Raw genomic sequence first — 17,609 nt, 5'->3', positions numbered from 1 at the left:
TATGAATACAGATGTGCTTACTTACTTACTTACTTACTACCTAATTAGCACACTAACGTGGATATTTACTTTCTTACGTACATGCGTACTTATGTACATACTTACTTGTGCTCATACTTAAAAAATTAATGCAGCCTCAGTTATCAAAAAATAAGTGCCTGAAGACCCAAAAATATGGCATGGCAAAAAAAAATTGGCAATAAATTCCAACGTTATCCATAAAAGCAATAAAATATTTATTCATAGGCAGAACTTGGTCTCTGTGGCACCAGAGGGTGTTAGATAGGAGGGAAAAAAAGGATGTAAAGCTCCAACATCTAACCAATCAGTACTTGCTTGTTGATTCAGTAAGTTGTATCTCTTGCACCTGCATTCAGGCATTCTAGCCATTGATATGCTTTGGGATGTGGCTTTGGAAGGAACACTGAGGGGAGAGTCTGTGTTTTGCTTTAGCTAACTTTTGCTGACTATAATTTTAAGCTTTATTAAAGATGATGCTTTACTTAAAGATGTTAAGTAAACATGTAAAACGTTTAGTGAACATGTTAAGCAAGCATGTTAATGGATCAGATGGTGCAGTCATCCAAAAATATTTTTTTCTTTACATTTATCCCACTCCCATCAACTCCTGAAGGAATTCTAATCAGTTCCTCCCATACTCATAGTTATTATTTTTGTTTGTACCTACAATGTTTTCTAAAGAACTTATTTGATTGTATTTCTCTGGATAAAAACAAATGAGTAATTTATACCACAGTGACTAAGACAAGAACAAAGCAGATACTGAAAATGAATGAATGAATGAATGCTATAAATGCATTGTGCATGTAACCTCTCCAGTATGCTCCACTGTTAATAAACATGGCCTTTCTTTGTCCTGTAAGTTTCATATCTGATCACCTGCTCCCATCAGCGTTAAAGTAACCACCTCAACTGTCTTACATTCCCACAACTTTTTTGGTAGGTCCTGTTGCACTCCTCTAGTGCAATACCAAGTATTCATTACTGAACCTTTAGAGGCTATTGAGCTATTTATTTTCAAAATCCATTCATCCTTTTCAGATACATGTAATGGATTTTCCTGTTCCATAAGCACAAGCCTCTGAAGGGTAGTTGCATACAGCCGTAGAATGAGATGTATATATTGATAAATTGGGCCCAACCCAACATGTGATCTACCCGCACATCAACACTGACAGTATAATGCTTGTACTTTAGAAATGTGCTTTGCGCATGTAATCAGGGCATTTACACACCAGCTGTCTCTACAAAAATGTGTGGTTTGATCATGTGAACTGATTCCAAGTTTTTTTTTTTCTACTATTTTGTTTATGTTCTGTCTCTGCATGAGTCATATGACTTGTCACATGACATATTGTTGCCATGCAGACTGTTCCTCACTCACTTGCTCCTTTTTCCACTCATTCTTCTCATTTTGTTTACTGCCTGTGCGCGCGTGTGCGCGCGTGTGTGCGCGTGTGCGCGCGTGTGTGTGCGTGTGTGTGTGTGAGAGAGAGAGACAAAGTGAGAGCCATACCTGTAGTCTGTTTTCCATTGTCCTGCTCACCTTGTGTCTGTTATACCAGCTATGACCATACTGGCCCTACTGCAGTGTGCAACGTGGATTTGACTGAAAAATAAGTGAACCCTGCAAACGTCTTTGCTTTTATTCTTAAAACGGTGTTTGTCTGAGTGCAGTATTCTATAAAAAACACAGAAGTGTGTATATATGTGCACATGGCGTGATTTTTGCATTGTGTACACTTTCAGCTTTAGCTTGCTGTGAATGGATTTTGTGTTTAGCCACACATAGTAATGATGTGTTTGATATATCTTTGAATAGGGTGTGTACGTATATATGGTTTGTAATTCTGTGTGTGATCAATATGTGGTGGTGATGAACTTTGCTTTTTTCAGGCTCCCGTGCTCCTCGAGCACTGGTGGATCAAAAGTCTTCGGTAATTAAGCACAGTCCCACTGTAAAGAGAGAGCCACCTTCACCCCAAGGCCGAGCCAACAACACCAGGTAACATGCTTTACACATGACGCATCAGGCCATCTCTAAGCCTGTGTTCTATCACAACGACCTAGTACAATGACCTTAAACCTAAAAGCTATCCAAGAGAACAGGGCTTGGACATAATGTTCAGCTTTAAAGAATGATGCCGCTTTCGTCCGTGTGTGCAGTGAAAATCAGCATTTCCTAAAGGATGTGGTGCTGAGCGTGTTGGATGGCCAGGGTGTCGGTTGGCTCAACATGAAGAAGGTGCGGCGTCTGCTGGAAAACGAGCAGCTGCGTGTCTTCATGCTTAGCAAGCTCAACCGCGCCATCCAGTCAGAAGAGGACGCTCGGCAAGAAGTCATCAGAGATGTGGTGAGTCACTTAATCTTAAAGGGAGAGTTATATGCGACAGTTAAATGAGACAAAAGGAAAGAATGCTGCAGTGTTAAGATACATGAGTGCAGTAAATCTTTCCACCTTTATACAGTTACTTAAATGTATATATGTGTGTCTGTTTTATAGGAGATTAACAGAAAGGTGTATAAAGGCATGTTGGACCTGCTGAAATGCACAGTTTCCAGTCTGGAGCACTCCTACACTAATGCAGGCCTAGGTGGCATGGCCAGTGTGTTCAGCCTGTTAGAAATTGCACGAACCCACTACCAAACCAAAGGTAACATGCAAAAGGCATTGTTAACTTTTATCTGAGTTTTCAAACCGAACACTTGAACTCTTGCTGTAGAAAATATTTCATCAAAAATGAGTGGTTGTGTTCCTTAGGTTGAATTTGTGGGTATCACCAAATAAATAATGATTAATATATTATCTTGGCCTTAAGAATTATAATTAAAAAATCATTATCAGCATCATAATGCTAATTCTGAAATTTCAGTGGGGCTTCTCCCTCATCATCTGAGCTTGGTTCTTTCCTGCTGGGTTCTCTGTTCCTCTAAGTAATCTTTTAACAACTGCTCCTCTTTTACAGCAGTTAATCACATCAGTCCCTTTAAATCCACCACCTGTCTCTTGTCTTCTTCCCTCCCTCTGATCTTTGTTCCTTGTCAATGTTTTTGTATGTATGTCATTTCACATGACGCCTCCTTATGGCACAGAGCCAGAGAAGCGAAAGCGGAGTCCCACGGATGGGGCGAGCAGTCCGGGCAGTAAGGAGAGCCCGTCTGTTCGCATTGAGAGTGCCAGAGCGGCAGGCGTGCTCCTGATGCCCAGAATTCAGCTGCCACCCCCTCCCTCTGGGAAAGGGGCACGCCAGTTTGACACCCGGAGTCTGAACGAAGAGAATTTTATTGCTTCTATTGGTGTGTAAACCTCAGCCCCCTGCATGCGCCTCCCTGCTTGTTAGGCCACCTGACCTAGAGGGACGATGTCAGTCTTTTGTTTGGGCCTTAAGTCAAATCCTCTATTCCACTAAGTGTCTGCACCAGGATTTTACCAAGCATTGAGAAGTTAATACTGCATTGATTTCAATAAATCTTTCCTTATTTTTTGGATTAGATTCTCAGAGTCAATCATTGAACTTGTTCTAAAATCACTGGCTGGTGTAGACTCATTACTGGATTACTGGAGTGATCAGTGCCCAGTGTGTATGAATTCCCCACTGGAATGTTAAGAATGTGTTGGTTTTCGACTCCCTGTTTGCCAGACTTCCCCTCAACCCACTGGTTGCATGTTAGAATAAGTTTCTTTTAAGCTACAAACCTACAGCTGTGTGTCATGGAAAGCTAGGACTCTGGCGGTCCTGGGCTGTACCACTGCTCTCTGTGAAAAAGGCCCCCCTCTGTCTCGCATTCCCAGCATGAACTATAGAAAACTCCTCCCCTGTAAACAGCCTCAGGATTAGCATTGGCTCAGAGCTGGTTCATTTTGAGGTCTCAGTTTGGTGTTCATATCCGGGTCTGTGTACAGGGGAAAGTTCCCTACTCCCTAACCTTTCCTTGTCTGTCCTTTGGTAAAGATGCACCTTCAATTCTACAGAATGTCTTTGAGATTGCACTTTCTGCTTCTGCAGCATCCCATTCCACCCAGCAGCTGTGAGGCTGGCCTCTCATCCCCATCCCATGCCTTTCGCTCTGCCTGGTCCTCCACCCTGACCCTGGAAAGCCACAGCCTGCCAAAGTCAACTCTGTCTGCGGGCATCACAAAAAAATAATAAAAAATTTAAAAAATATGGAGGCTGTCCTTATGATAACAGAGGTCTGAGTGTCTTTCCAGGATCAGGGTTGTAGACCTCTGGATGCTTTGTAATGTCACCTCACTGGCTATGATTGGGTCATTCACATAACAGCATTTACTCTAATAGCTTACAACTGAGTATAGCTATGTGTGAACATTACAAAACTTCCTCATCTTGGAAAGTGACATTTGCATTGTTAAGGGTTATTTAAAAATCATATCACATTCTTTTTCTGTTTTGTTTTGTTTTTGATTTTGAAAAAAAAAATGCTCATCCTCCAATCCTCCATATCTGACAATTCAATCAGCTCTCTGACTCTCTCTATGTCTTTCTCTCCTTGCTTGCAATGCATCTTGGGTAGAATTGTGGAGCAAGCACCAGGATAACAGAAAGCAAAAAGCTATGGAAAAAGAACAGAGTAAGATCACTTCCCTAAGCACCCAATTAGACTTTCCCAACCTGCAAACTATCTATTAAATCCTGTTTCAGTGAGGACGTGAGTGTGAGGAACCCCTAGCCTGTCCCCATTATTTCTCTACTCAGAAAGACATTCTACAGACACATGGCCCAAAATGAAAATGCCTTGAATGCTGTATGCCCTAGAACTTTTTTTTTTAACAACACTTGGTTTAATGTTGTATTGGACGTTTTCTTGAGATAAACTGACTTCTGTTATCAAATTTGTTTGTACGATTTTTCTAAAAGTTACTTTTTAGGCACAGCTTCTTGTGTAGTTCCTTGTAGTAGTGGGAGGTATGACCAGAAATTATAGTTTAAATGATTGTGGTATCGGGGTGTATCATGGTGGAATGTAACGTACCTACAATCTAACAAAGACCACATTTATTCTTGTTATTCTTTGGTTTCCAAAGAACGAATAACAAAGCCAAAGTGACCTTCATATTAATGATGTCCTTTAAATTTATTTTCTTGTTGAAGATGCCGACATATTTGAATTTAAGTTTGTTACATAGCTCTTTTCTAAAAGGCATCTAATACCAATATGTTTGTTAAAAGAGCAGCCAGTGTATTTAGGCGCAAAAAACTTTTAGTCACACTGTGTAAAAGACAAATGGTATGAGACTATAAAAACAGTCTTCGGAACAAGTTTGTTTTTGTTCATTAGCTATAGATAACATGTTCATATCTCTGATGATCTCTGATGACTTTTTTCTTCTTCAGTGGCAGCACACTGAGTGGTACAGTGTAATCTCGTGCTGCTCATTTGCAAAACTGAGATCACCATCATATTGGCACACTAATGGCAGCCAAGCTTTGTCCCCACTTCCTGTGTCTGACTGACTGGTTGTGTGTTTGCCTGCATGTATGACTGCTTTTGTCTGTGTGAACCTGTGATAAGGTAGCACTATGGTGAACAAACTGGTCTTGTGAAAATTCCTTCCTTTATTGAAGTGACATAGCTCTGGTATGGATAGGTGCTAGATTGGGTGCTTGGTAAAGACTCACTATTGTGTGCTAAGACCTGCACATTGTCTTAAGTGGCACTGGAATAGAAAAATCAAAGATAAATCTGTATAGTAGTAATTACGAGTACAAATGTGGCCGAATTTACTGGTAATGACATGGCAGCCTGTGGCCCTTATTCATCAAACTTGCACAGATTTGAGCTCACTGAATGACCTATGAATGAATCTGCGTCTTCTTCATGAAACAGTCACATGAGTGGCGATTTGACACAAATGATCTAGTGAGCTTCACCTGCATGGGAACAGCCCCTTATTTATTTATCCAGTCTCTTATCTATTTATCATGTCATATGCGTACGACACACCCCAATGTCCCGTCATATACTTTTAACTTACATAAAACACACCCTTCTCTACTTAGAACAATTGCTGTAATTATTGATGATTATTTAGCTGAAAATTAAGTATTTTCGGGGTTTTTCCCTCAAATTTACAAGCACCCAGGTATGCCAATGATGAAACTGATAAATAAAAACCCTCTCTGTGGAATGTGTGTACAATCTAAGATAAGATTTGACCATGTGCAACACTGATGAATAAGAGCCAGTTTTTTTCTGTACCATGATAAAAGTTGTGGGAACACTACTGCCAGGCAACAGGGACATATGGAAGTCAGCTAATGCGCAAAATGAGCTCTTATAACGTAGTGACAATAGAAACAAAACAAAACCATCAGTACGATGACCATTTCCTACAGTTATGTTGGTAAATTACCATGAAAAGGCTCAGTGAGTTTACACTCTAATTAAATTTATAAGTGAATTAGTAGTAAATAGCACATAATAACACAAAATAAACACATTTCCAAGCATCCAGTGTAGCTCCCATTCTTAGGCTTGCTTCTAGTCATTGGACGTATCCCAGGCTGCAGTGCAGAGAGGCAGATGAAAGATAAACTGACTGTGTGTTTCCTGCAGGGGCGGATGGGGCAAAACAGCGTCCAGAAGGGGGCGACACAGAGGAGAAGAAATCACAGATCAGTGCGGACAGTGGCCTCAGTGTGACCTCAGGCTCTCAGGTGTGTGTGTGTGTGTGTGTGTTGTGTGTGTGTGAAGTCAGACAGACATTTGTAAATTTTTTAAAGAATTTGTCAAGAACTCGATCATTATATAATTCACATTTGTCTGCAGAAGAGTGATACGGAGTCGTTGGCGAGTTCAGAGCCTCCAGTTTTGACGAGGAGTACCAGTCAGGACTCTGAGGCCAGCACAGTGGTAGGGCACGACCAACCCTGAGTCACTACGCATTAGGACAGTCAGGACCAATTTTACTGTTTAAACACTATTCAGATTTCTATAAATATTTATGCAGGGCAAAATAAACCACATTTCAGTGCTAAAGTACACTAGTCATATACATGTTACACAAATATCTCATACAACATTTTTGTGTGTACAAACTGATTAAGATTTTCCTATATGCCTGTACATGGAATATTCTTTAAATCTTTGCTTTAAATATTCATAAATAGACACAATCACTTCCAAGCAGACTGGCTTTCCTGTATCTCTTGCAAAGCTGCTCTCATGTTTCTCATTAAGTCCATGGTGTTGCAATCCGATCGTGAACATTGCCTTCTGATCTGCAGGTGAGTAACAGCTCAGGTGAGACACTGGGGGCTGACAGTGACCTGAGCAGCACAGCTGGAGACGGACTGAGCGGCCGTCCCTCTCCGCACCTCGCACTGTCTCGCTCCACTCTCTCAGACAGCGAGATCGAGACCAACCCTGCCACCAGCTCTGTGTTTGTGAGTGTCAGTTTTAATGCCTTAACCGACAAAAGTACTACACAGTCATGATACGTGATCCAGATTATTACCTGATTATTTTGCTCTCTGTGAATTGGGTCAGGTGTGTTAGGAGATTAAAAAAACAAAAAAAAACACTGAAACCGTGCAGAGTAGTGGCTTTACAGGACTGAAACCCTGGTATAGACTGTCTATTATGGTATTTCTCAGTGGTCCTGGAGTATTCCCATCCTGCACATTTTGGTGTTTTGCCTCCTCTGACTCACTCACTTCAACCTAGTCCAGGCGTGTTAATTAGCTGATTATGCAAAACACTGGTCTTTTGCATATTACCAACCATCAGCTGTATGTCTGTTGTTTTACTAGAATGTCTAATTTGGCTAATTCAATTTATATATAATTTATTAATTGTATATATAAACTTGAATCAGTATAATTTTCTTACTGACTCAGGGAAAGACCCATAAGCTGAAGCCTGGTGTGAAGGAACCTGTTGGGGGTGTGGCTAAGGGAGCTCCTGCACCACCCCTTGAAGATCTTAGCCTGAGGATCTACCTGTGTGAGGGGCTTCTGGGTAGGACTTCTCATCTGTTTTACCCCAACTCCTCTTCCCACATGATCTCTCCAGCTCTCTTTAAAATTTTCCTCACCTTTTTTTATTTAATCAAGGCTTCTCTTGAATTACTGGCTTTGTGTGCTGTTGTAAACAGCTTTATTCTTAATTCTCTTTAAATTGCTTCATTATTTGTCTGTTTAACACTAACATTATTTTAGGTTAGGTTTTTATGTATATTAATTGTGTAATCATAAAGTATGGGGTTATGTAATAAATTAAATAATCTTAAAAATATAGGCTTACTTTTGTGCCTAAATTACATAACCATAAGACAGAGCCCAACTAGTACAATATGTCTTTGGCACTATCTTGGCATTCTCCATCTTTGCTGTGTATATACTGTGTATGGAGTATTGCTTGTTTGGATCTCTGTTACACTGTACAGATTGTTGCTAACACATTAATGCACTAACACTACTCTGCTCTGCTGCCCTGCCCTCTTGCTCCTTTTTCTCTTTCCCGCTCTTCTGTTTCTCTTAATGCGGCATAGGGAGGGATAAGAGCTCAGTGTGGGATCAGCTGGAGGACGCTGCCATGGAAACGTTCTCTCTGAGTAGGGCCTAACTCTGAATAATGACCTGGGATATGTGTGTGTGTGTGTGAAGGTGTGGGTGTGTCTGTGCATGGGATGTATATGAAGCATGTACTAGATGCTTGGGGTTTTGTGTGTTCACAGTATAGCTGGTGATGTATTCAGAATTTGTGATGCAGACCAAGGAACCTCAGCACTGCTTACTGAAAACAGCTCCCCAGCCCAGAGAGCACTATAAATATACATATTTTGCATTTTCATAATAACTACCCAGTAGCATGTTGCTATTATTATGAAATTGAAAGCATCTCTGTTGGGAGCACCAGATAAAACTTGCCAATAGCAACGCTTTCTCCCCTGGGCTTTGTAGCCAACTTGGACCCATGTCTTTTGCTAAATTTATATTTGCTAAATATAAATCTTGTATTGCAGCCTTATGCAATGTGCAAGTACAGTAAATGGAATGAGACATTGCAATCATTCTTATGTGTGAAATTTTGACTGCTTTCAGGTATGGATTTGTAATTTGTACAGTATTGTGTAAGTAGTACATAAAAATATAATGTTTGGTTGATCTGTGAAGCCATTGTTCTTGAAGTGAGGGGGTGATTAACAGTTGCTAAGTATGAGTGCTATGTGAAATAGCACCTACAGTCTTATATTAAAATGTGTTGCTTTGTTGTTGATAAACTTCGACATACTGTGCTGCAGTGGCATTTGTGGGGAAAACTCTTTCAATTTGACACCTTGCTTGTGTTGAAAGTGTTAATTATCTCACAATAATGTGTTTGTGTGTGTGCTTATTATGTGTATAGGTAAGGAGCGCTCTACTCTGTGGGACCAGTTGCAGTTTTGGGAGGACGCATTTCTGGATGCTGTAATGCTTGAAAGAGAGGGAATGGGTATGGACCAGGGACCACAGGAGATGATTGACAGGTGTGTGTATGTGCATCAATGAGTGGTGATTGTAACAGAGATAAATGTAGTGCAGTTTTCATGAAGGAATGGTTAAGAAAAAAAAAAAGATATTGTGGTGATGCACTGTTGATGTGTTTGAGTAGTCATAGATTTGTATGTGTCTCTACTAAGGTACCTGTCACTGGGTGAACATGACCGTAAGAGACTGGAGGATGATGAGGACAGACTGCTGGCAAATCTTTTGCACAACATGATAGCCTACATGCTAATGATGAAGGTGCACATTGTTTTTGGCTATTTGAAGACACACATTCTTGCTCTAGCAAGTTACAGTCGTTACAGTGTTTTGGCGGAATCTGCATTTGTCTAGGTGAATAAGAATGACATCAGGAAGAAGGTCCGCCGTTTGATGGGGAAGTCTCACATCGGTTTGACATACAGCCAAGAGATCAATGAAGTCTTGGACCGCCTAGCACAGATGGTAAGAACCAATCCAAGAACTAGTCCAACTGCATCTGCTTACATCTGCTTTAGCTTTTCTCCACCAATTCCCTTATTACTAGAATCCACTGCAGTATAGGAAAGTAGCCTTGTTAGTTTTACAGGTGCTACTCTGTAGTTGTATTTCTGTCTGATTTTCTCCCTTCACCCCTGTTACTCTGATAAATTCCAGCCAAAATACCTACTTGTGTGGTCTGACCATTTTAATCCTTTCCAAGTAGACATCACATTGCTTCTTGCATTTGTGTTTTTTAACCATTGCTAGATGCCAAACTTTGCATGTGTCAAAAATGCTTAAATACTTCTGGAAATAATGAAATGAATGTGTTTTAACGGTAGAGTAACTTATTTTCTGTGGGTTGTATTACTTTGCCTCCTTAATGCCCTTATTGCAAATCCATTAGAAGGAGAAGAATCAGTCAGAATAGTGCAAGGCTTGTATGTTACAGATGGCCTTTGCGTGTACATATGCCACGATATAATGAATAAATCAAATCAGAATTTTAAGAAATAAATTAATGACCCAATAATGTGATCATGGCAGCATGAGAACGCTGTGGTAAACTCACATATCCAATGTTAATTTATTGCCATCCTCATGTAAGAGGCTCATAAATATTTTTTTGCATATTTCACTCTGAGAAATCATACTTTGCACAATGAAGACACTATTTCATTTGAAATGCTTCTTCCATCTGATTCTTATGCGTCTCTTTTCATTCATGAGTTCTGAATCCAAGAAGATGGAGTGGAAGAATCCTGAAAATTGTGTTAATCAGGTTTTAGAGGTTAAATGAGAGATCATCAGTTATGTTGTTTCATTATAGAACGGAAGGGAACTTCCCATAAGGCCGAGTGGAAGCCGCCATATAAAGAAGCAGACTTTTGTAGTGCATGCTGGGACTGATACCACAGGCGACATATTCTTCATGGAGGTATGTGTATGTATGGAAGTACAGATGGACGCACAAAGTCTGATCTACTTATTTCTACAAAATACAAGTGAGTTTCTGTAAACTGCTTCATCCTCTTGTGTGTATCTGTGTGTGAGCAGGTGTGTGATGACTGCATCGTACTACGCAGTAACATCGGGACAGTGTATGAACGGTGGTGGTACGAGAAGCTGATCAATATGACCTACTGTCCCAAGACCAAAGTGCTCTGTCTGTGGAGGAGGAATGGACTAGAGACACAACTTAACAAGTTTTACACGAAGAAGGTCAGAATGCACACTATTACTCATGCGTATGTCAGTGGTTAAATTAAACTTGACATAGTTCCAGCTGTAATAGTGGGCTGCTAATTCTGTCTGTCTGCATAAAATGACCTGATGTGCAATAAATGTATTGTATTTACTTCTCGTTTCATTGCGGTTTATCTGTGCGTGTGTGCACTAGTGTCGGGAGCTGTACTACTGCGTCAAAGACAGCATGGAGCGTGCAGCAGCAAGACAGCAAAGCATTAAACCAGGTATGTGTTTGTTGAGGGAGCAGTTGCATAGATCTCTATTTATTCATCATTTATTCACTTCATTATCAAATAGACAGTGTAGTGGTTGTGAAACCACACTGACATGGATTTATATATGGTAATTTCAAATGAATGGAGTCCACTTGTGTGCATTTTAAGTGCCTTGTGATCTCAGTATAAATACACCTGTTGCCTAGAGTTGTTAGAGAATATACCTAAACAAACAGCAATATGAAGACAAAGCAGTCAAAACAACTCTGGGACATGGTTCTGGAAAAGTATTAATCAGGTTTTGGTTATAAAAATATCCCAAACTGAATATCCAGCATATTATTAAAACTTGTAAAGAATATGGCACAACAATGACTCTGCCTAGAGCAAGCCATCCACCAAAAGTCAGTGACTGGGTAAGGAGGGCATTAGTCAGCGAAGCAAATAAGCAGCCAAGGGTAACACTCAACATGATGCTGCCATCACCATGCTTCACTGTAGGTATGGTGTTCTCAGGGTGATGAGCAGTGCAACACTTTGTGCCGAGGCCAGAATGTTACATTTTGGTCACATCAGACCAGAAAACCTTTTTCCAAGTGTTTGCTGAGTCTCCAAAATGAATAGAACATCAACTCTTCATGAGTTTCCTTTGATTGTATGCATGTATAGGTCCAGAACTGGGAGGAGAGTTCCCTGTGCAGGATATGAAGTCGGGTGAGGGGGGTCTCCTGCAGGTCACCCTCGAGGGGATTAATCTCAAATTCATGCACAGCCAGGTAGGAGGCCACGTCAATGGCCCACTTTACCATGCATGCATGTAAAAAGTCAATGCCCACCACCTGCACATCCTCAGACTCCCTCCCTTCCTCTCACTTCTCTCATTCTGTCTTTCTCACCCCTGTTCTCTCTCTTGCTTCCATGCCTTTTTCCATACTGTCTTTCTTAGTGTGGCTGTCTTCCTCAGAGAACTTCTGAAATCAAAAGAACAGAGATGAAAAATATTTGGTGTGAACCCTAGGGCTGACACAGTAATCGTTAAAAAAAAGTATTATGCTGAAATCTTACTGCCGTTTTCCCCTCGGCGTACACTCCCCCTGACAGATGTTATCCATGATAATTCATTGTTCTAACAAGAAAAGCAAGAAAGATTGGATTTGTATGAGGGAAGAACCACATCCCACAAAAATAAACTAAAATCATGGTGCAGTTATGAAAACTCAAAAACTGTGACAGCCCCAGTGATAGCTCAGAGTTCAGCAATAAATTAATAAATTAATTCCTTTTGGTTACCAAAGAGGTTCTTGGAGGAGTAGCTCTTTTTTTTTTTTTTTTTTTTTGCTTTATTTGCTGGATGTTTGTCTTTGAGTTGCCTAGTCACTTGCATATCTTTGTTTTTTAAGGTGCACATTACGCATAAACTGTGTCAGTACTAACTGTTGTTCACTGTGGTACCAATCCTTTGTCTTCACAGTGTGTGGATATGTGTTGGTGTGATTTTTGAAATGTTTTGGTATGTCTGAGGTAAGATATAGGACAATGAGTCTGAGTGTGTGGGTCAGTGATACACAATGCAGGTTAGTGAGTAGAGACAGGACTGGACTGCAATGGTCTAATGACTTCAATACATTCCACAATAGAAGGGTTTTACTAGAAGTCTGAACACCAGCCTTTTTGAGGTTAGTGAACTTTTGACATATGGTTATGTAAGCATTGCTTTTGATATCTTGGGGATTTGGTGTGAAATGAGACCTGTGTCTAACCAAGAGGGAAACTGAGGCTTTTTTTTATTTTATTTTTTTTATAAAATGCTGTTTATTCAACAATAAATTGTTATTTTTGGGGCATATGAGACATGAGGTTTAGTAAATAAAACAAATACTATTTTTCAGAGCAGTCAGAATATATTCTAATTTTTCATAATCATCTATAGATAAAGGAAAAAACAAAATATAGTGTCTTAGTAATGTGCCTACACAGCTTCATTACACTTTGGCATAGCTTCTGCAAGTATCTGGAAATGTACTGGAGGCATGAGCACCATTTTCCCAAACCATATTCCCTCGGTTGGTATAGTATTGATGGTAAAGGAGAGTGCTGTCTAACACATCAGTCCAAAATCTCTCATAGCTGTTCAATTCTGTTGAAATCTGGTACCATAGAATGTGATCACATACTAGATCTATCAGAATGTGATCTAACATGAGCCCTTGTGCCCTGTGGATGGAGCAGGGTCATCCTGGAAGAGACCGCTCCCATCAGGATAGAAATGTTGCGTCATAGAATAAAGGTGATCAGTCAGAAGAACTTTGTATTGACTTGCAGTGAGTCTTGTCTCTAAAGGGACAACTCGACTCACGCCATGCACCATAACAGGATAACTGACCCCTGTTTTTCCTTTAATTCATCACCACGTCTGTATATTACACCTGTCAAATATTGCATTACCTATAGTAATATTTATTATACATGCATTGAAATATTAATTAGCCTATGATTTTATACTTCTGCATTCAGAAAGAACATGAGCAAAGCACCCATATAAACCACTGTAGGTAAATACTGCCTCTTTTCTAAGCAATGAAAATCCCAAGGAGAGAATATCACAATTTACCAACAAACAAAATATTTGTTTATCCACAGCATTTTCTTGTTCATGATATTAAGCTAGACCTCACCCAGCATCAGTGTAAAAATGAACCAGTGTAAAGAATGAGGGTTGTTGTTAACTTCCATTCCACCGATTCCATCCAGCCTGAAAGTTTTGCCTCATTGAAGTTGCTCAGCTCGGGTGTGTAGTAGGTCAATGTTGTGTAGGCGTTGTGTAGGTGCTGCTTCTGTGCTGCAGTTTTTTTTCCCTGAGGTTGCCAGTCCGCACTGCTGGCGGAGGAGGCATGGAGGGCAATGGAGTGGGATTACAGCAAGGCTACAAAAACAACTCTGAACACAATGACCCATTAATAAAACTTTTTTTTGTTATGTTTGCATTTTTAATATTTTTTTTTTTTCTTGATTATTGGTTACTGATTCTTGGGGGGACGTAGTGCCAGTGGGTGGTTTATTTTTCTGCTCTTTTGTGCGATAATAATCCAAAGCGTTTCTCTCCCATGCTCTCTCTCCCTGCAAGGAGCGGAAGGTACACCACCTCTGCTGTCTTTGCTTGTTAGCGGGTCATGTTTTCCATTGGCATTCTTTTCTTTCTTTTCTCCATTTGTAGCTGTTGTAGCTGACTTCGGTTATTTATTTTATATATTTATTTATTTTTTGGTCTCTCGTTTCATTTTTTCTGTTTTTCTGATGGAATTTTTCATGCTTGTTTCACATGGGCCTCAGACCATCTTGGTTTTCATTAATATTACCATCTTCCATGTATACAAATATTTATACAACTGCTGCACTTAATTTCAATGCTGATTTCTCTGGTAAATTCAGGAAAATATGAAATAAATACTTCATTTATTTCTTTCCTGCTAGGTAAATCAGGTCTGATGTAGTAAAGTTAAATGAATTGACACTTGTGATCACATTTTGACTTGCACGTCCAGCCGTCATTCATCCGGCCCATGTTAGCTTCTCAGCATGGAAACTTCCTCTCTCTGTAGTCCTTTTAAGTTCTGGTAGCTTTTACAGAGCTTGCTTATTATGTGCTGTCTTCGTTTCTCCCTGTTTTACTGTCTACTGACTGTCCAAATTGTCATTTCTATCACTGTTTTGTTTTCTTTTTAATATTTTTTGTTTCCAAAGGTGTGACTGAGTTGCTAACAGTGTGCTGTTTTCTTTTGTTTGTTTTTTCATTTTAGGTTTTCATAGAGCTGAATCACATTAAAAAGTGCAATACAGTGAAGGGAGTCTTTGTCCTGGAGGAATTTGGTAATTACCCCCATTCTGATTCTCGGCCTGTACGCGACACGGCAGTAAACCAAACTACACAGTATAATCACAGATCAGATTGAGATAGTTCACATCACACTAATATTTTTGTAATATGTCAATGATGTCCAGCTCTTTATGTATTTAACTTGGTGTTTATAGAGAAAGGTAGACCACAGAGCAGCCTCAATCTGTGTTGGAGTGAGATACACTCAGATACAGTCTTTGTTGGTTAACATGTTATCAGTTTCACACTAGAATTGTTTTTAAAATTGAGTTCTTAGGCTAATCTTTTTTTTTTTTTTCCTCACCTAGTAGTTTTAGCCTTATCCTAGATCCAGAAATCTATGTGTCTTCAATTGTTTTGTGAAGCCAGAACAAATTTTAGAGGGATGAACATCTGGGTTATTTTGCTTCAGTCATATGTTGTATGATGGTGCTTGTAGTGGGTTTATTCTCAGCTTTATAATGGTGTAGTTTTAGCTTCAGGATTAGATAGGGTTACTGCCGTGTCTCTGTGCTTCCTTTTTGTAATGCGCCCTTCATCTTTGCTGCTATGAAAACCTTCATTCTCCAGCAGGTAAAGTGCTTGTCACCTTAATCTTTCTGTACTTCTCTTTCCACTTTACTCCTTTCATTCATCCTTCCTAACTGACTGATAATTGTCTTTATCTCATCTTCATGGCCTTGGCTGTCCAATGTTTTGCTAAGATCACGTGCTTTCGCTTGTAGCAGTAATCATTTCATGAGCTATTGTAAGGCTGGCAATCCCTAAATCATGTCTCTTGCTGTGAGGCTGTTTATTATTCTTTAACCCCCTAGTGGAGGAGTTTGCTTGTCTTTTCTTGATGTTCCACTGAAGGTCTCTGTGCTCTGAGCTTAGCAGGGAATGGTTGCTTGTGAAAACAGTCATGTAGAGACACTGAATGGTCTGTTGAACTGTTGTGATGGTCATGTTTAGTAACTTTAACTAAGTTGTTTTAAGTAATGATTCATTACTGATTACTGATTGACGAAGAGGCTTAGATTTTGATAATGATGATAATGTTGATTATACACTTACTTGCCAGTATTTTAAGTATATCTACCTTAGCTACACTTTTTACCAGTTTATTAGGTAAACCTGCCATATAGGAGCACTTTGTAAGTGTTGTACAACAGATCACACAACACTGGTTGAAAGTGTTCTAGTTGTGCTGCCATATATGTCCCATGGGTTGCTAAGTAACGGCAATGGTTGTGTAACTCCAAGTTTCGAATTGCTAAACATCAAATTTTGAAAAATTACTTTGGTCAGAGTCAGAAGAAGTGGGACATTATTATTATTATTATTATTATTATTATTATTAAAATGTCCTAAGCCATAACTCTGACCATTACCACTAGATGGCGGACAAATGCAATACCACTTCATTTGCCAGTAAAATAGCATGAAAGAGGAAATTTCTCCCTCATACTGTGAGCGAACTGTCATATTTACTCTGAAGGCTTTCCGCAGATGTTGTAACAACTATATATTTATGCATTGTTCAAAAATTATAATCTCAGTTGGTCTTTTCCTATTAAAAATGGCAACTGATATTAGCTCTTTTGCTGAGGAGCCAGCTAATGAAACATACAGAGTAGCCGCTTCTTTCCAGGCTGAACCAAATCCATTTGTTCTCCAAACAGCTGTATTGTTGATTTGTTGCATAGCAGCAGGCAACTTGGTGGAACTAATTTGTGGCAGAAGAAACGGACAATATTAAACGTACATATTTGAGACAATGTTTGTAGCTTCGTTGCTTTACTTTTTTCATTACTACGTAAACTGTAATAGAACAGTCAAGGTTGTGCGTTATCGCAAAACAGCTTAGAAGATCTACGGCATTCGCCTTCATGCCAGCGACCGAATCACAACCGAGTGTGTGTCAGCCTCTCTCCAGTGGAAAGACACTACCATAGGACCACTACTGACCAGACATTATTTGATTGGTGGAATATTCTCAACACAGCGTTGACACTGACATGAGAGTGTGTATCTTGCTGGTACGAGTGTATCAGGCACTGCAGCATTGCTGAGATTTTTTTTTAAAGCACTAACTGGCTACTTTAAGATGCTCACCTACCTTGTTGGTCCAGTTAGGGATTGTACCTCATGTGTTAAACATCCACTGATGCTCAGCACTGTCAGCTGACAGGATATTTTTTGTTGGACTGTTTCTCAACCCAGTAATGTAGTTGTTTAAATGTTTAAAACTTCAGCAACACTGCAGCACCTGCTACACTCATAACAGTGCCACTCACA

General features: G+C 39.8%; 1 protein-coding gene across 21 annotated transcripts in view; it reads left to right on the top strand.

Annotated features, from left to right (window-relative positions):
* The window catches only part of madd (MAP-kinase activating death domain), a 53,270-nt gene that overhangs the window by 34,093 nt on the left and 1,568 nt on the right, over positions 1-17,609 (top strand). For 4 of the 21 annotated variants that reach the window (XM_034299814.2, XM_034299809.2, XM_026937723.3 and 1 more), the window contains 18 exons: positions 1,918-2,026; positions 2,188-2,374; positions 2,525-2,675; positions 3,115-3,318; positions 4,555-4,611; positions 6,598-6,698; positions 6,811-6,894; positions 7,269-7,427; positions 7,881-8,001; positions 8,534-8,596; positions 9,391-9,511; positions 9,665-9,770; positions 9,864-9,974; positions 10,822-10,929; positions 11,049-11,213; positions 11,392-11,464; positions 12,125-12,231; positions 15,253-15,322. In XM_034299814.2, the coding sequence (XP_034155705.2) occupies positions 1,918-2,026; positions 2,188-2,374; positions 2,525-2,675; positions 3,115-3,318; positions 4,555-4,611; positions 6,598-6,698; positions 6,811-6,894; positions 7,269-7,427; positions 7,881-8,001; positions 8,534-8,596; positions 9,391-9,511; positions 9,665-9,770; positions 9,864-9,974; positions 10,822-10,929; positions 11,049-11,213; positions 11,392-11,464; positions 12,125-12,231; positions 15,253-15,322 (2,097 nt within the window). The remainder of the gene's footprint in view (positions 1-1,917; positions 2,027-2,187; positions 2,375-2,524; positions 2,676-3,114; positions 3,319-4,554; positions 4,612-6,597; positions 6,699-6,810; positions 6,895-7,268; positions 7,428-7,880; positions 8,002-8,533; positions 8,597-9,390; positions 9,512-9,664; positions 9,771-9,863; positions 9,975-10,821; positions 10,930-11,048; positions 11,214-11,391; positions 11,465-12,124; positions 12,232-15,252; positions 15,323-17,609) is intronic. The other 17 variants (XM_034299821.2, XM_053229266.1, XM_034299824.2 and 14 more) reach the window with 8 other exon arrangements.

This window comes from Pangasianodon hypophthalmus, chromosome 25, assembly GCF_027358585.1.
Source record: "Pangasianodon hypophthalmus isolate fPanHyp1 chromosome 25, fPanHyp1.pri, whole genome shotgun sequence".
NCBI lineage: Eukaryota > Metazoa > Chordata > Actinopteri > Siluriformes > Pangasiidae > Pangasianodon > Pangasianodon hypophthalmus.
This window is presented reverse-complemented; position numbering and strand designations above follow the sequence as displayed.